The sequence below is a fragment of the Leopardus geoffroyi genome, chromosome D2 (assembly GCF_018350155.1).
Source record: "Leopardus geoffroyi isolate Oge1 chromosome D2, O.geoffroyi_Oge1_pat1.0, whole genome shotgun sequence".
NCBI classification, from domain to species: domain Eukaryota; kingdom Metazoa; phylum Chordata; class Mammalia; order Carnivora; family Felidae; genus Leopardus; species Leopardus geoffroyi.
Window position 1 is genome coordinate 60,576,574 of NC_059334.1, and position 18,170 is coordinate 60,594,743.

General features: G+C 51.5%; 2 protein-coding genes and 1 long non-coding RNA gene across 15 annotated transcripts in view; 1 reads left to right on the forward strand and 2 right to left on the reverse strand.

Annotated features, from left to right (window-relative positions):
* The window catches only part of DPCD (deleted in primary ciliary dyskinesia homolog (mouse)), a 30,676-nt gene that overhangs the window by 4,557 nt on the left and 7,949 nt on the right, over positions 1-18,170 (forward strand). For 2 of the 5 annotated variants that reach the window (XR_006701673.1, XR_006701672.1), the window contains exons 2-7: positions 296-376; positions 5,238-5,362; positions 5,696-5,829; positions 12,655-12,757; positions 13,148-13,238; positions 13,545-13,742. Coding sequence is in view for 3 of the 5 variants with exons in the window: in XM_045438655.1 (XP_045294611.1) it covers positions 296-376; positions 5,238-5,362; positions 5,696-5,829; positions 12,655-12,757; positions 13,148-13,252 (548 nt within the window). In the remaining 2 variants the exon portion in view is untranslated. Of the gene's footprint in view, positions 1-295; positions 377-5,237; positions 5,363-5,695; positions 5,830-12,654; positions 12,758-13,147; positions 13,454-13,544; positions 13,743-18,170 lie in introns of those variants that run through there. The other 3 variants (XM_045438654.1, XM_045438656.1, XM_045438655.1) reach the window with 2 other exon arrangements.
* LOC123576986 lies at positions 3,370-5,689 on the reverse strand. 2 transcript variants are annotated; one of them, XR_006701676.1, is made up of 2 exons: positions 5,468-5,689; positions 3,370-3,529 (listed from the first exon to the last, which is right to left on the reverse strand). It is a non-coding gene; the product is annotated as an uncharacterized LOC123576986 (long non-coding RNA). The 2 variants fall into 2 exon arrangements; XR_006701675.1 differs by lacking the exon at positions 3,370-3,529 and adding an exon at positions 3,666-4,300.
* Positions 14,090-18,170, reverse strand: part of FBXW4 (F-box and WD repeat domain containing 4) — an 81,186-nt gene continuing 77,105 nt past the window's right edge. For 2 of the 8 annotated variants that reach the window (XM_045438643.1, XM_045438640.1), the window contains 3 exons: positions 15,487-15,627; positions 14,932-15,073; positions 14,090-14,794 (listed from right to left, as the gene is read on the reverse strand). In XM_045438643.1, coding sequence (XP_045294599.1) covers positions 14,675-14,794; positions 14,932-15,073; positions 15,487-15,627 — 403 coding nt within the window. In that variant the 3' untranslated portion in view covers positions 14,090-14,674. Of the gene's footprint in view, positions 14,795-14,931; positions 15,074-15,486; positions 15,628-16,296; positions 16,812-17,184; positions 17,294-18,170 lie in introns of those variants that run through there. The other 6 variants (XM_045438644.1, XM_045438646.1, XM_045438641.1 and 3 more) reach the window with 6 other exon arrangements.

The following is an 18,170-nucleotide window of genomic DNA, read 5'->3' on the forward strand; positions in this document are numbered from 1 at the left end:
GTTGGATTTTGAAGGCTGAGGAGTTCAACAGATGAAAAGAAGGATGGAGCTTTGCTGGTAGAGGGAACAGCAGAGCAAAGACACGTTCAGAGAAAGCCACGGAAAGGAAATACATCCCCATACATGTCTTAAAGTAATGGTGGGCAATGGTTGGCAAGGAGTTCATGGAGCTCTGGAAGGGTTTCTCATGTCCAAGCCCAAGGCTGTTGGTGTTTCCCAGGTAGATCCCTTGATGTGCAAGGTGCAAGGCAAGAAGCGGCTTGGGGGTAAGCGACTCTCTCTACTTTGTGCATAGGGAGAAGGAAGGTGCACTATTTGTTCCCAGATGGAAAGGAAATGGCCGAAGAATACGATGAGAAGTCAGGCGAGCTACTTGGTAAGTGACAAAGGCTCCCAGTGGGCCCTTAAGAACACTTGGGGTGACCTAGCACAGGTAAACACTTCCAACCTGAGGCAAGATTGTTCCTGAGAATGATGTGATGTCAGGGCTGGACACCAGAGGTAGAGTGGGTGTCTGCTGGACTAGTAAACTCCACCTGACCCCCAGACAAATGAGAGCATAAGTCTCCTGTAGGGAAACTGTCGGTGAGAACTATATAGGGAAGACAGAACCGGAAGTGAGCCTTTTATAGGCTGAGTGAGTAGAAGTAAGGGCAGGCTTTAACTGTAGTTGTTTTGTTTGTTTGTTTTCTGAAGCCACATCAGGAGCAAGCCAGCATCAGAGGCAGCAGCTACTCATGTGGCCACAGAGGTGGCACTGTGAAATCTGACCCTTACCTTGGAGAATGCCTGAATGAAAAGGGGTTGGGAGTAGAAATGGGGATTTTGCAGCATTGTTGTTTTCATTCCTGCAACTCTTTTCCTCTAAGACTAGGCTCACGAATAGGGGCTCCAGCTCAGATTTCTGGGAAGTATTTGATTTGTTCATCCTCTGTGCCCAGGTATGCACATCAGCATTAACTGACTTCCCAGAGCTAGGTAGCTGCTTCTTTGACCCAGGGCCTGAGGCTGTCAGCAGAGGGAGTTGGTCTCTTTATTAAGTTCCACCTGAAATGCTAAGACCAGTGACGGAATCATGGGTTGGGTTATTTTCTTGACTTTAATTTCTTCCTGGGCCTGATCGACAGGTAGTATCGACAAGGGAATTTCGTTTTCCCTTTTTCTGACAGCTCATAAATGTTGAGAACCGACAACATGGATTACACTGGTTTGCATTTTCTTAGTCTCCAGTCTTAAAATGTGTGTCCTGCGCATGTTCAGTCACAGAGTGAAGTGTTGATCCCTCCTTATTATGAGCTGCTTGGGCTCCAGTCCCAATTGGTTTAGTCTGGTGCTATTAAAAATCTTGATGTGTTTAGCATATGACACTGATTTGGTGGAAACCAATACAGTAGTAATATCCTTACAATGCATTGTAATTTATAGCGCTCCCAGGGGGTGACAGCCTTGGAATGCCTAACAGGGGCGAGCTTATGAAAGCAGAGGTCACGTGGGCTAACCACCACCATTGCCAGGCCAGAGACTAGCTGGAGTTACTCTCCCCCAGCCCCCAGCACCACCTCTCTCTGCTACTCAGAGCAAATAAAACAGCTGTAGCTGCTGTGGCCATAAAAACAGGCAAACAAATAACCCCAGGCCTCTTAGTTGTGCTTGGATGTGGTGAAGTTAAAATGAAAAACAAGTTTAGGTGCCTTCATCTGTAGCATCCCACGTTAACCTGTCACTTCTCCTCTTGGCGGGTAGGGAATAGACAGTGGCCTACAAACTCCTTTTTTCTTAGAAGCAGAAATGGAGATTGAGAGGAGAACATTGTTTGGCTGAAGTTGACCTAATAATGGTATTAATACCATAACTTTTATTGGGCACCATGCTAAGTGCTTTACGTGAGTTGATACTGAATCACCCTCATGACCACCTGTGCGCTGTTGTCCTCTTTTACAGTCAGAAAAAAATGGAGCCTCTAAGAGGTTAAGCACCTTGCTCAGAATTCCATAGTTGGTTAGTTTCTGGGTTAGGATTTAAGCCTGAGTCTGCCTGGGTAAGAGCCCATGCTTTAATCCACAATAACATAGTATTGGGAGTTGAGGATGTTTAATCCTGCTTTCTTTTCTTCTTACTAAATTTTGTTTTCCCCGGAATGACCGGAGTAGGGGCTGGTAGGAGCAGAACAGAGATGGACACACAGGAACACCCCATTCAAACCACTGGGCCCTTTTTGAACAGCCGATCCTTTTCTTACCCATCTCCAACCACTCCACCTTACCCCTGCCAGCTGCAAAATACTGTTTATTATTCATTTTTAAGTATAAACAATCTCAGGGCCTGAACTAACATCAGCTTGAGCACTCCACGAAGTAAAATATGGACAGGGTTATTATAGCCATAAATGGGAATTGTTTCCATTTTTCCAGCTAACTATACAAATTTGATAATTGGATAAACTGGTTTTCTGTTAGAAGAATGCAGAAAGTAATTTGCCAATAGCGCATCTGTGTAGGATAGAGTTCTTCCAGTCGGTGTTAATAAGCATAGTAGTGTCATATTTTTTTCAACCCTCCCAATGCTATTCATTCCCACCCCGCACAATGCGTGCTGTATGTAGTCATAGAGGAAAAACCTGAAGGGCCCCATAACAATGATCGGAACATCAAACCAGCCCCAGAAGAACACAGCATGTCCAGGGGGGCAGAGGCTGAAGGGCAGGCCATCCCCCAGCGATTACATTTGGATTACCGGCTTAATCTGCTTTGGTATTTGACCGCCAGCCTAACCACCCCAGGCTGCATTTGGAGGATATTGAGCACTTTCATCCCCAAGCACTTCACCGGCTTTATAAATGACCCACTCGATTCCCTTCAGCCTCCTCAGGGATGGGACGTGGCAGCTGTTTAATAGCCACAGAGCAATGTTGCAGTGTTTTAGGGCAGAAAAGAAGAATCCTGCATCCAGTTTAAGCTGCAGGGAGTATTTAGGAAAGGGGAATGTAATTATCCATATTGGAAGCGGGCCAAAGCTTGGAGCTTTGGGGAAAGAGGCCTTTAGGACCTCTACTTTCCAGCCCACCTGAAAGATGGGGCTCCCTTTCAGCAGTCTAGGACATCAGCCTGCTTCCTGCTGATTTAGGAAAAAGCCCCCAGGCACTGCCTCCTTCATCTATTCCCTATCAGACCCTGTAGGGTCATTGACAGTCTCCTTTCCAAGGACTGGCCCTGGCTCAGCTGGGAAGATAGGACAGCGTCCCAGGGAGCTACCTTGCACACACTAGTTTGAGTTTAACATATAATCAAATCAGAGTGACAGCAGGTGGAAACAGTCCTCTGTTGCCGCAGGAACTGTCCTTGAGTTCAGGAACAAAGACAGGACAAGAAAGATGAGACAAAGTGTGTATTTGCACGCGTGCATTCATGCCCATGTACATGGGGAAAATAACAAGGACTCCACCAAAACTGTTTATTGGCTCTTGTCTCATAAAGGAATGAGTACGAAGACCTTCTTCTACATTCTAGCAAAGAATTTAATCCCAAGGTGTCTTTAAAAAAAAAAACAAAGAAAGAAAACGGTGAGACAGCCAGAAGGCTGGCTTCCAGTTAAGCGATGTATTACATGAATTGATTTGGATACACTCCCGGTCACAGCCCATTCACTTAAGAGAGTAGAAGTATTTGTGGGGGAAAAAAAAAAAAAAAAAAAGTTGCCTATAAAGCATATTTCCAAGTTTTACTCTTCCTTATTAATTTTCATTATAAACTTGGAAATGTGTTTCTAGGGAGAATTTTTGGCCCTAAGACGTAATAAAATCACACTGCAGAATGCAGCAGACCTTATAAAAGCACATATTCAAGGGAAAATTCTAATTTTACAGCACACTTTTGTGTTCAGCTTGCGTGCCTTACTTGGAGCAGGGAGGGTGTTTGGGTTTGGCACGGCCACTCAAAAGGTCTCAAACCCATCCTGAGAATCAAGACGGCAGGTCTCACCACCCCCCCAGTCCAGAAACAGGAGCAGACAGGAGTAACTTCGGCAGAAAACCAGGGACTTTTTGAGTTGTTTAGTTCATACGACGCTTCAGGAAGCCTGCTGGCCTTTAGCACCACTTAAGCTGGCCAAGGACCCCGGTGCAGCAGGAAGGGAAGGAGCCCCTGCGTTAGAGCTCGGGAAGGCACCCCTGCAGGGATGGGCTCAGGGGCTACACCATGACGACATGGATGAGTGGGCTTCCTGAAAGTCCTGGCAGGGGGCTTCAGGTAATGTCCACCAAGCTAGTCTTTTCACTTATGATTTCCATACCGTATGCGCCTTACTTGAAAAAAAAAAAAAAAAACCACTTATGTAAATATGTGGGTTGTGAAACAAGGTAAAATAGAAATGATTGATTGCATTATAAAAGGGTGATCCTGTTCTCCAAAAGATTTCACATTAGATCTTCTGTAAATAATGCATTTAAAATATGGCACGTGCCTAAAATTTTGTTTAAATACAACTTGGGCTGTTGTTGTAAGCCAGGTATACCTGAAATGAGTGAATTTCTATATTGGACTTTCTGAATCAGGAGACAAATCTGTCAGCTTTCACCCTCTTAATTTTTCCCTTGCACATTTGTAGAGGGAAAAAGTACGTCTCAACTCACACTTCTTGGGATCCAAATGTTCCCCGTTACCAGTAGCTACTCTTTTCTTTTCTTTTTTTTTTTTTTTTAATTTTTTTTTTTTTCAACGTTTATTTATTTTTGGGACAGAGAGAGACAGAGCATGAACGGGGGAGGGGCAGAGAGAGAGGGAGACACAGAATCGGAAACAGGCTCCAGGCTCTGAGCCATCAGCCCAGAGCCCGACGCGGGGCTCGAACTCACAGACCGCAAGATCGTGACCTGAGCCGAAGTCGGACGCTCAACCGACCGAGCCACCCAGGCGCCCCAGTAGCTACTCTTTTCTTAACCTGCACATCCCTCCCTTACTTGAAATCACACCTGGAGGATTCTTAACTCCACTTAGCTCCTTTCAGAGCTTTGTTTCAATCCCTTTAGTTTGGGTATCCATGATGGGGGCTTTCCAAGTTATCCAAAGCTGACATGCTCTACTGAGTAGTTGGGAGGTCCTGTCTGGGTGTGCAAAGCTGGTGTAAAGGCCTGTCATGCCCACTTTTATCCTCTACCAGTTACCTAATATGATGTCAGTGATTCAGCGGGTAAGAGCGGTCCCTTCCTTCCCTGTAATCCCGTTGCTTCCTTCTCTCCTCAGTGAGAAAGTGGCGTGTGAAAAGTGCCCTGGGAGCCCTGGGCCAGTGGCAGATTGAGGTGGGAGAGCCAGCACTCCCAGGAGCAGGGAGCCTGGGGCCTGAATTCATCAAGGAAAACAATGCCAATGTATGTCTATCTGCCAGGTGTCTTGGGGAGGCTGGGGTGGGAGTGGGCTGCTGGCTCTTGAAGGCAAACACCATGTCTTCACCTTCTTGTCTCCAGTGTACCCACCTGCACGCAGCCCTCTAGAAGTGTTTGCTTGAATGAAGTCCCAAAGGGTTTTGGTTTGGTCATCCCAGGAAGAGGGCTCCAGGCCTAGAATGTCACACAGTGGCAGCATCAGAAGGGAGCTATGGAGAGGAGAGGAGGGTCTCCTGTTGTGTGCCCTGGGTAGAGCAGGGAGCCATCCCTTCCCACCCTCTCCAAGAGCCGTCTTTGAGTTGGATTTGTCTTGTGCAGCCCATCTTCATGCGCAAGGACACCAAGATGAATTTCCAGTGGCGGATTCGAAACCTCCCCTACCCTAAGGATGTCTACAGTGTCTGTGTGGACCACAAAGAGCGCTGCATCGTTGTCAGAACCACCAACAAAAAGTAAGTGGCCTCAGGAGCCTGCCTTGTGTATGAGCACGAGGTGGGGAGGGGTTTGACCTTGGGTTAGGGCTCCGACTGCTCCCTACCCCAGAGGGAGAGCAGCCTCCTCTTCCAGCTCTGAGGGAGGGAGGAGGGCTGCACTGAAGCCCTGAAGGTGCTGAAAGCTGAAGGGCTTCCTTTCTGCAGGAACAGCTCAAATAAAGTAATCAGCTCCATCAGGGCAGGGAAATTTGAGCAAAAAATGTCTGGTCCGGTACCTGGCACGTACTGGGGTTGAGGAGGGGGTGAGGGAATCACCTGGCTGTTAACTTGTGATCTTAGGTGGTTCTGCTATAAGATTATCAACCTTGACCTCCTGGCTGGATCCAATCCTTGGTGCACTTGGCCTGGTGACAGACATCACTGTCGGGGCTATCAGGGAGCCATGGCTTGGAAGGCACACCCATCTGAGGTGGCAGTTACAGGACTTCAAAGGACTAGTCTGGGGCAGCACACCTTATCCCTCATGGGATTGAGAGGCAGTAGGCAGGTACTTTGGCCTCCTGGAAGTCTCTTATATTCTGTTGTAGAAGGGGTACTCAACTTCCCTTTGTTTTTCTCAGTGTGTTCTGGTGGGAGGGTGGGGGGCGGGTAGGCAAAATGTGGGGTTGAGGGGACAGAAGGTGGCCAAGAAGGAGATGTGATTCAGGCAGGGCTGCTTCTGGGTTGACCATCTTGGAAATGCATTGATGCTGTTTAGATTTCCAGAGCTCTGAGTGGTTACAGGAGCAGAGCCCTGTAATGGGTTGGTCTTGCCCTGGTCCAGAGGGATTGCAGTATAGGAACAACTCCCACGAAATACATTTGGGGCATTAAATTGGAGGGTTTTAGCAGTTACTGGTCCACAGACTGTGAAGCCACCCAGCACGCCTCATGGGTTTAGGCTAAGCTTAGGCCACTGGTGCCACCATCCATCCATCCACTGCTTCACATGCATAAGGAGGACCCAGCTCTTTGTCCTTCTCCTCAGGTGGTGTGGTGCCAACCTCCCCTCCCATCTCCCTCAGGTCTGTAAGGCCCATGGGGAACTAGCAAAGCTCCCAGGCTCCCCCAGTGCAGCCGTGGGTCTGCCCTCCGCTTCTGACCCCCATACCCTCTCACTGTGGCAGGGTTAAGGGGATGGGGAAGGGGTGGAGATGAATGAATTAATTTCAAGATTATTGCTCTACATGCAGCCAGCAGCCCCTGCAGTGGGCCTTGTCTATAAATATAAAGTCATAATAATAAGGGTTTGCGTTTATAAAGCACTTTGAAGCCCTCAGATAAAAGGCAGTTTGTTCCCGTTATTGTTCTCATCATTAACGGGAGTCGGTGCCTAAAGTGGAATTTAGCAATTTCAGACAACAGAGAAATTGCCTTTAGGAAAACAAACTCCATGCTTCAGCAAGCATTCCCTGGCGTAAGGGGCCCTGGGTCCAAACTGGGAACAAAAGTGCTTCTGATAGCACTTGAATCTGCAGCCTAGCAGTTTGTGGAGCTGGCTGCTGCCTCCCTTTTGTCCCCCAGAGGTCACTGTCGAATACAGATATCAGGCAGAAATGTGATTACCCGGGAGTGAGAGAGGAGAGGCTAGCTAGCTCACCAAAAAATTCATCTGCGGGCAGTTCCGCTGGGTCCCATCTGCTACACAGATCCAGCCATAGGTGGCGCTGTTGGCCAGGAGCAACATGGCTAGAAGCCCGCTCCTGCGCTCAAGGCAGTAGGGAGACATTTTTGAACTGATGGGTGAGGCCAGGTGGGATGGGAGTAGTGCCCCGAGAGGGGCAGGGGTTGGGGAGAGAAGTATGTGAGTGCCCACTTGGGAGCCTGCACTGAGCCTCTGGTCCAGTTGCCCTGCCTGGTTCAGACTAGTCTTCCTCAGGTCCTTCTGCCCGAGGTAGGAGAGAAAGGCTGCTAAATCTTTAACTGGCTCTTTCTTGAGTCTAGTGGCATTTTCATCTACCAGGAGCAGTAATGTGTCTTATATCTTTACTACCACTGATTGGACTCAGTGGCTGTTCTTTTGAGCAGGATACTCTCAGCTTTTTCAGGATACTTTAAAAATATGTTTTCTGGGGCTCCTGGGTGGCTCAGTTGGTTAAGCTTGATTTCGGCTCAGGTCTGATCTCATGGTTCTTGGGTTTGAGTCCCTCATCGAGCTCTGCAGTGACTGTGCGGAAACTGCTTGGGATTCTCTGTCTCCCTCTATCTCTGCCCTCCCCCACTCTTGATCTCTTTCTGTCTGTCTGTCTGTCTCTCTCTCTCTCTCTCTCAAAAATAAATTTTTAAAAAGAGATAATTTTAAAAAGTCTTTTTTTTGATCATCACACCGTCTGGTGTTGGGCAGGATACATATTTTTATTCTTGTGTTATACGTTAATAATTATATCACTGCGTCTATAAAGTCAGCATGATGAACTGACTTGCAAAGGGAAAGTTGGTGACTGTCTGGATGCCCACCCAGGCATCTGCAGTTTCCACCACACTGTGGCATTTCTCTCTGATTTGCTGCCTTCTTTCTCCTGCTGGTTCTGTGCCTGCCCCAGTTCTAATATTCAGGAATGTAGTTCCTACTAAAAATCAGAGTTCCTTTGTCCATACCTGCCTTGTCCCTGAAGTACTGGGTTGGCCACTTTTCTGGAAAGAATTGATTCCAGTATATCATGTCCTTGGCCTCAGGTATTAGTGAGGGGTGAATCAAGGAAGAAAGAAAGTGCTTTTCCAGAATCCCAGTGTGGCACCGCCTATTCCTGATAAGAGTGTTTATGCAGAAAGAAGATTCTTAGCCTCAGCCTAGAAGCTGGCAGTTATAAGTGTAATGAACTAGGGCACTGGAGTGGGAAAACATTGGCTTAAATCTGGTCTCTGCCACGTACTAACTATAGTATTTTGGGCAAGGTTTTCTCATGTATCACGGGAGAATACTCCTACCTGCCTCACAGATTGCTTGGGCAATTTGATGAAATCATACGTAGACAAACTTCCAGCACAGTGGCCAGCCCAAAGCATGTCTTCAGCAATTCTTTGGGAATTGGGACTTGGCTGATTGGACATTGGTGATGCTAACACGGTGGGAGGTGTTAATAGGCATCACTAGAAAAAAAGGGATTCCATGGTCAAATAAATTCAGGAAACTGAATCAAACAAGTTTCTCTTTGGTAGGTCTTCCGACAGCCTTAGTAAGGTGAATGTGCATCGTGAGTCTAGGAAGGGCTGCTTCAGGGGCGCCTGGGTGGCGCAGTCGGTTAAGCGTCCGACTTCAGCCAGGTCACGATCTCGCGGTCCGTGAGTTCGAGCCCCGCGTCGGGCTCTGGGCTGATGGCTCAGAGCCTGGAGCCTGTTTCCGATTCTGTGTCTCCCTCTCTCTCTGCCCCTCCCCCGTTCATGCTCTGTCTCTCTCTGTCCCAAAAATAAATAAATGTTGAAAAAAAAAAAAAATAGGAAGGGCTGCTTCAGGCAGGGATGACTGGTTTGCCTGGAGCTGTGATGTTTAAGAAAGAAGGAAGGTTTGCCTGCTGATTTTCTAAGGGCTGGACTGGCTTGAGGCTCCTGTGGGCCACCCTGGCGAAGCCTGTGTGCCTGTGGGCACGGCCCGTATGACTGTTCACAGCAAAGCCTGCTTCTACTTTCCGCCTCTCTTCAGAGTCTCTTCCTAAAGGCCTGGCATCTTGTGCCCTCTCTCAGTTCCCTGCAAGGGAGAATAGGTTGGGAAAGGACTGGAAATTGGGAAAGGGATACAGTAGGAGAGTGGTGGGGTACCATAGGTCATTTCTGAAATAGCCAAAATGAAGGAGCCATCCTTTCAGCTCAGGGTTGAGAGAGGTAGAGTTGTCCTGTTCTTGTCCTTTGACAGTGACTTAAAGTTCATCTGGTTCAGTGACTAAAGTTCATTCAGCTCCTTTATTTGAGGAAGGAGTTTTCAGGAAGAAAGTAGGGCCCAGAAGTTAAGGGGCCTGCCTAGGGTCACAGGCTGGGACCAGGCGCTATCGTGAGAGCCTTTGCTTCCCCGTGTCTTTGGAACACTTTTGACATTCAGAAAGGAGAGCTACTGTGTTACAGTGCCCAGAGGACCTGCAGGGTGGTTGGGGCCCAGAGGAGTCCATCCTTGGACAGAGCGAGGAACCTAGCCCAGGGGGTCTGTTTCTTTGAGGAGAGGATGTGGAGAGAGGGAGGGTCAGGAGGTTTGGGGAATCATCGCCTGTAATAAGGGCTTCTTCGTGTACCAGTTTAGTGACTCTGGCAAGATACCTAACTGTCCGTATCTCAGTTTTCTCTTCTGTAAAAGAGCATAATAAAAGCGATCAGCCTGAGAGAGTTGTTTTGAGGATTCAGTGTGTATAGGGCAGTGTGTATCTGGGCTTATTCTGGCCCAGAATAAGCATTTACAAATGTCACTTTTCATCGTGTGACTGAGACTGAAAACAGTAATGGGAGATGGGAACAGGGAGTGTCGTGTGTCCTCTGAAACCCCAGGAACCACTGTGCTGTAAGGGTTTAGCTTTCAGGCAGGGATAGGGCCTTCTTTCTTCTTCCTCCTCAAATCCCCAGCTCACAGCTTAAGGCCTGGGGCACAGTTGATGCCTGAGACATGTTTGCTCCCTCCCTAGGGCTGCCTGAGGCTGAGCATTCTGACTTTTCCAGAAGCACAGTGGGTCCCTCTCTAGTCCAGGTACTGATGAGAAAGTCAAGTGTGGTTCCTTTCAAGGCAAACCCCCAAGGCCAGGGAATGGGGGCGAGAGGGGGGCAGGCTGCCCCGAGGAAAGAAAGCGGACACCCTGAACCTCCTTGAACACTGCCCAGTAGGGGCCTCTGTGGAAAGCTGTGTAACCTCAGCCAGTAAACTAAATGCACTAGAATAGACTCAAGACCAAGCTGAGCCTCCAGACCTCTCTGCCTCCATGCCCTGGCCTCATGGTGAAAGGTGGGGGGGTAGACAGAGAGGAGGCAAGCCACGCACCTCAAGTTTCCTTTGATCTTGTCATTGTCACCATTGAGGCCAAGCTGCCTGGGTTTCTTTTTTCAGTCTCGATGTCCCAGCCTGGGGAATGTGCCCCTCTGTCCCCGGCCCCCCCCCCCCCCGGCACAGGACAGGTGGGCAGAAAGGATGTCCCCGTGCCCTGCACAGTAAGGCCTTATACAGGCCCTGCGTGTGCTTGGGCTGCTGCTCCCCCAGTTCTGTTTCTTGTGTATATTTGCAGGGAAGATGTTAACACTTCCTAACAAGCCTTTGTGTTCATCTAATCTCTGCTGTTTAACCTTTGACTCCTCCCTATTATCAGTGTCTGCCACCTTTGCTGGCCAGCCCAAGGGCCCCAGGAAGAGCCCTCAGCCCGGGCTGGCTAGGCAGAGGATGAGGCAGCATTCCACCCCAGTTTGCAGGCAGATGGATCGCCTTTCCCTGGGGCAGAGCTTTGGAAAATAAAGCAAACTTGTGGTGCCATTAGGATCCCCCAGCCCCCACTCCTTTTGAACTGTCAGCCGTTAAGTAAACATTCTTTTCCTGCCGTGGGTCCCAGCACCTTGGCGGGAGCAGAGGACCTGGGAGGAGGGCCCCCCACCCCGGCCCCCAGAGCCTCGGCTAAACTCTGAGGGATTTGGGCAGGAGAGCAGGACAGAAGTGCCGCATTGATGTCAACTCTCTGAGTCCCTGGGGCATCGGGGCTTTTGAAGTGGACTCGGGGTAGCTGTCACCACAAGGGCCAGGCCCCTCGGAAGTATTAAAAGCCCCATCCTCTCCAGGCCCCTCACTTGTTTGTCTGTACCTGTGGGCAGCACTGCCCTTCCCGGCACACACGGCCACTGCAGCAGCGGTGATGCCTGGGCGACGGGTATGACAGCCACTGCCTGGGTCTCGGCTACACTTCCATTGAGGAAAAGGCCACACAGGCCTGTTACTAGTGATGAGGTGCTCTGGTGTAATAAGCACCCATGCAGGAGGGAGGAACTTTAATCCTGACTCCACTGACCACTGGCTGTGAAGCCAGGCCAGACAGTTCACCCTTCTGAGCCCGAGTTTCCTCTTCAGTAAAGAAGGTCAAATTTCCTGTAAAACAAAGTCCAGTTGTACACATTATGGGCTAGATGTTGTTCTCTGGGTTTTTTGGTTTTGTTTGTTTTTACTGAAAGGGATCATTAATCTCCGGGCTGACACCTGCAGATGATAGGGACCGTGTGTGAAAACGGAGGAGGGGGGGTCTCAGGGCCAGCAAAGTAGTCCAAGTGCCAGGGATCCAGCTTCTGAGATGAGTCACATGATTTGTCCTCTTCGATGTCTCTTTGTCAATATACTTCTCTCTTAGAGTCAGGCCAGCAGGGCCTTCAAGACCCCAAAAGAGGAAAAAGTAGCTGAGGCTCTCAGTGGAAGTCCCATGTGAATGGCAACCGTTGGTCCCCAGCTTTGGGCCACATCTCTAGATATACTTACTCTGTCCCTTGTTACCATACATGTTCCCATGTTCTTGGGGTGCAGAGGAGGCCTGGCCTGCCCTGCCTGAGCTGTGTATTATAGGAGGCTTCTTCTGCGTATGTTTGGGAGTCCTGAGCCTGAAGCATGGGTGACTCTGATCCCTGGTCCGATCAAGGAACCATGACGGGTCCTGCTTTTAAGCTGCTGGCCTGGCCAGAGGCCTTTCATTCTTTTCTGTGTAGGGCCACTAAGCTCTAACATACCGGTGTCCTGACTGGCTTCCCTCCTTCCTCTGTGGCTCTGTGGAAGAACTGTGTAGAAACTGCGCCAGAGGTGCCTGCTGCCCAGTTGTTGGGGGTCACCTTGCCAGATGTGCCCGTGACCTCTTGGTGTTTCCACAGGTACTACAAGAAATTCTCCATTCCTGACCTAGACAGACACCAGCTACCTCTGGATGAGTCCTCGCTGAGCTTTGCTCATGCCAACTGCACGCTGATCATCTCTGTAAGGTTCACTCAGACTTCTTGGCCCCTGCATCCTTTTTTTCCCCTGCCCACTTCCCTTCCCATAGGGGCCCCCCGTTCCATCCCAACCCCTGGAGTGTGCTTGTTAGAGTACAGGCACCTCTACTTCAGTGTGGGGAGAGTGGGGTGGGGGCGCTCAGGGAGGGTCTGAGCTTGTAAATCATAGCTGGAAGAGGACAGAGGGTGATGTGGAGGGGTGGAAATCACAGGACTGGGTGGGGTTTTGGTGGTAGGCTCCTCTCCAGCCACGTGACCTTGAACAAAGCCTTCAACCCTATAGGCATCAGTTTCCTCATTTTCAAATAAAGGCATCAGAGCAGGTCCCCCCAACCCCGAGGGGGGATGTGACTGAATTATGTTCCGTCCACAGTACCAGAAGCCAAAGGAGATCCTGGTGGCTGAGGCAGAGCTTCAGAAGGAGCTAAAGAAAGTGAAGACAGCCCACAGCAGTGATGGGGACTGTAAGACCCAGTAGCAGCTCCCCCCAAGCCTACACCTCGGGGGCATGGAGGGGGTGAGACTTTTCCTGTTGGCCCATGAGACTTTGAGGCTTGGGCCTTTCTGGTGCAAGAAAGCTCCTTGCAGGAGCTATCCAGCCTCTGTGAGAACTGGGCCTTGGGGCGCTCTTAGCCCCCACATCATGGTCTTATCTCCTAAGTAAAGTCATTCTGAGTCATTGCGGGTAGACTGCCCTCTTGTCCACCTCTCCATGCTCCTGTCACCAAGAAGGGTGCTGGCGATGACATTCCCTTCTCTTCTATCCTTAGGGACCTCCACCATTAAAAGCCTTTCACGTAAAGGGAGGCATGAGTCTTAGATGGAGCAGAGGTGGGGGAAGCTCAGAGTTGACGCAAACAGGTTGGGGAAGATGCCCGCTCGGCGCTGCTGGGCTCAGAGGAAGACTGGGCTGGAAGAGACCCTGTGCCACCTTAGCTTGCAGAAGTGGCCCAGATGAATTCCCTAAGGTAAGGGTGAGTGAGGGAGAAGTTTTAAAATGCAGTAACCTTGGAAACAGGCCAGAATGAGGGTTGTAGCAGTGCAAAGAGTGGGTGTGTGTTGGAATAGGGTGCTGATGGGTGGTAGTTTAGCTCCCCCACAGCCCTTCTGCTGTCCCCTAGCCATACCCAACAGGTGACATCCTCCCCACCACTGGGGCCAAAGGGGTGAGTAGTACTGAGAGGTTTTCCTGAAGGAAAGAAACGAGCCACGAGACAGGTCTTCCCTTTCCCAAGCATGCCCATCCCTAAGTTTGAATGTGTTCTTCCCTCTTTTGGGGCTTCCCAGGACTCCCCAGCCAGAGAGGAACCAGATCTGTGAACAATCAAGCTTTATTTTTACAAAAATGAACATTGTAGCATGTCCCAGCAGCCAGCCTGCAATTGGGCTGGCTCAGCACTCACTCAACCCTCTTCAGTTTCAAAGTGGGACCAGGCCACAGTGTCCCAGGACTGAGCCCCAAGAGCTCAGTCAAGGGGAGGGGCCTGAGTGAGGAGGTGGGGGCCGGTGCCAGAGCAAGATAGTGGCAGCCTCACCCCTCCTTCCGACGAAGGGGCAGAAAGGGACCAGCTGGAGCACCTCACCTCCCTCAGAGCTGTCACGGCTCTAAGAAAGGGCGAGGGGCACGGGGGGCCCATCCAGGCCAGATCCTTGCTCTGGCCACCAGAGAAGCAAGGGCCGGCCGGGTTCAGCCATTCTCTCAAAGCAGCAGATCCCTGCTCTCCAGCTAGGTCCTGGGAGGTAATGCCAAATTTCTGAGAGTCGGCAGCCTTTACCTTACGTCGCCCAAGATAGGTCTAGGAGCACAGGCACGGCGGGGGAGGAGGTATCACTGCACCCTCCAGGCAGGAGAGGTCCCTGAGTAGCTGGCTTCCCTGCCCCACAGGCTGGGGTGGCCCTGTCACGGGTTTTGAAAGTCCAGGACGTGGAGGTTGTAAGACAGCGCAGCATAGAGATGCTTGGTGGTGAAGCGCAGGCAGTACACGGGACTGCTGAGCGGGGTCGAGGTCAAGGGGAAGGCCTGCAGGGAGGGAAGATACAGGAATGGCAAGCGCGTCCCGAGGCGGAGAGGGGGAGAGCCCTACCCCAAGGTTCCCAGGCACAGCCCCTAACAGGGAGTCCTGGCATCCTGGAACAAACGCTGGGCAGTGCTCTTACGTGTAGGCAGGCCCGCTGGCGCCGGTCCCACAGCCGCACGACACCGTAGTAGGAGGAACCGGTAGCCAGCAGGTGGTTCCCATCTGTCTGCAGGCAGTACAGGGTGCTGTCGTGGGGTTCCTCCCACTCCATGACGCACTTTCTGTCCAGGAAGAGGCAGTCAGAGGGAAGCGCAGGGGTGCCCTCTACCCCCAGTTCCCCAAGGGTCTTAGAAATCCATTCTGGCTGGGAGACAGAAGCTGAATCAGCAAACTCTTTTGAAAAATAGACTTAATGGGGGAAAGCCTCCTCTGTATAGGTCCCCAGGCCAGATCATGCCCTCATCGTCCCAGGACTTGGGCAGCAGGTAACTAAGGCAGGGAGAACGCTGATGACTCCCAGGCTCTTAATCATGGCCTGTAGGTTAGGGTCTCCCAGGCCAGGGCTGCCAAGCTAGGAGTCTCAGCTTGATCTGACCTGGCTGGCTGCTCCTACTGGCCTCCACCTGTCCCTTCTCCTGGGGGCTCACCCAGAGGGAGCGCTGGGACTGCGTCCCACCTCCTGCTAGACACTCACCGGACACTGGCTCGGAGGTCCCAGTAGCGAACGTAGGTGTCATAGCCACAGGACAGAAGTGTGGAAGGGGACTCATACATGACATCCAACACCCCAGCTCCTGGGGGGAAGTCACTGCCCAGGTGCATCATGAGCTGCCCACTGGGGAGAGAGCGGAGGGTAGAGGATGAGTGGCCGTCCCCTCCCCTTATTAGCCCCCACATCTGCCTTTAACCCAGTGGCATCAGTCCCTGAGGAAATGCAGCTCTCCCTCCTGAGCTAAAATCAGGCTCCCTTAGGAAAGGGCCAAGGGAGGAAATGCCTGGGGTGCCCACTGTCACCCCAGTCCCAGTGCCTGCCCCTCCCCCAGCTAAAGGCCTCAGCCCAGCAGCCCTTGATCACACCTGCTCGCTGCCTGGCTGCCGCTCCTCAGGAGGAAGAATGGGCCTGGCTGAGGGGCCGGCCCCCCTTCCGTGCACACACACACTCGGTTACTTTATACTTCTTGATCCTGCAGGTCAGGCGGTTCTGAGCTGCCTGAGTCCAATGCCTTAATTCCCGCCTGTAATCTGGGGCTCAAACCTCATTGGGGATAAAGACCACACAAAGGGAGAAGGGGAGTCCCAGGAGATGTTAAAACAAGTAAACACCTTTGTGTCTGGGGAGAGAAATCGCTGAGAAAGCAGCTTAGCGGGCTGGTCCCTGGTGTTCCTGGCCCGGCTGGCCCCCAGCCCGCGGCTAGCACGCCTGTGTGATCACAGCCCCCAGCCTGCTGGGCTCCAGCATGCTCCCCCACCCTCGCCCCTCCCGGTGGCCGAGAGCAGATTACCGAGAAGAACAATTTCTTTGTGACTGTGTAATTCCCTCCGTGACCGCGGCAGTGGGCAGACCCCTCGCCCTGATGCCAGACCCCTAGCAACCATGTAGGGGGGCCTTCTGGCCCTAGCAACCACCCCTCAACATCAAGTGCACCCGCTAATCCCTGTGGCTAGGGAACGGGTAGAAGCAGTGAGTTTCTGCCGAACGACAGAGGGGAATGAAGAAGAGGGGCACCCTCCAGGCCCTATCCCTCAGTTTCACCCAAGAGATGCTAGGCTCCCTTGCATGCATGACAAGAGAAACAAGGCCCTGAGCACTTCCCAGGGACACCCAGGTAAGAGGCCCTGGGGGGGGGGGGTGGGGGGGGAGGACATCATGGTCTCACAAGCAGTGTTCACCAAAGGGCTGAGGCAGACGCTGTCAGCCATGTGTGTGAAAGCGGACTTCAGCTCCAGGCCTCTCGGCTCACACGGACTCTGACCCTCAACCTCCCTTCTTCTCAGTGGAGCCACCATCTTCCCTAGAGGCTGAACAAATAAAGGAGGAGGCTGCAGGTTCCTTTCTGCCCGGTTTGCCTTGCCCCTTGAGCCCTGGGCAGCGAGGGGACCTCCAGCAAAGGGCACTGTGGCAGTCAGAACCCTTGCCCCCAGCCTCCTCAGGGAGGTCTTCCTCTTATGGTCTGGACTACATCAGCCTCTGTGTTGGGGAACCCTGAGAGGGATCAGGCAGAAAGCCACTGCCCAAAGATCCCAGTCTCGTATGGATCACTGACCTTGGCTCCCAGGAAGGGCCTGCCTTCCCAGATGGGCCACCAGCTAGGATTTACCCACCCTGGGCAGGCCAGAGCCCTCCCACCCCTGCACCTCTCTTTTGAAGGTACTTCTGGACATTTGTACACACCGGGTGGGGGCTGTTTTGCTCCACAGTTCTCCCTCCTTCCAGATTTGGGGGCCCTGCCCCTTCCATTAGTGAGGCCTTCAGGAATGACTGAGGAGCTCTCCCCTTTAATCTGTAGAAGTAATTTCATGTTTGTTTGAAACAGAAGATGAAAGGCAGTGGGGGCTGGGGGCCTGAAGCCCAGCGTGGCTCTGCCTGCCTACCCCTGGTCCCAGGGTTTAGAAGGAAAGAAAGGTGGGCATCCATGGGCCGGGCAGGGTCAGCAGGATCAGGACCAGAAACATCAGGGCAATCAATACCCAGTTCAGATTGCCACCCTGGGCCCCCTGCCCCAGCATTCAAGCCACCACTGGAAAGCATCATGCCGGTGTCTGCAGTAAACACAGAACCCTGCTTTCTCGAGGAGACGCCAGGGCCAGAGTGAGCACCAACCCCTGGAGGCCAGGACAAGTCCCGAAAGCCCCTAGTCGGCCAGCCCAGCCTGGCCAGGGACGGAGGAGTTTCTTTCTGCTGCTGCGCTGTTCTCCGATTCTCTGAAATGGCCACACACACTTTAAATGGCCCAATAAAAAGATACAATTTCTTTTGCCTCTGGGCCTGGGACCCTCAAGACTCTGTTGTGCAGTGCCCGTGAGGTTAAGTTCAGAGCATAAACTGACACACCAGGCTCTGGGAAATGGCCCGTCTCTTCAAATAGCAGCCCAGCAGTGCCATAGGAGCCCTGCTGGGGCTTTGATTCGGGAAAACAAACAGAAATGGCACCGTGGGCCCTTCGTGGCCCCCACCCTAAGACCAATTTAACTAGAAAACTCTAGCTCAACAGCGCCTGTGAAGGGAGCAAGATCAGCCTGACAATAGCCCCAAACTTTGGGGGAAAGGGGGACAAAACAAGCTGTCTGTCTCCTCAGCCCCTCCTCTTGGGCTCCTTTTCTTACTGCAAGTGTGTTCTTGTAAAAAACGATTAGATTGCAATTTGTATAACATGGTGA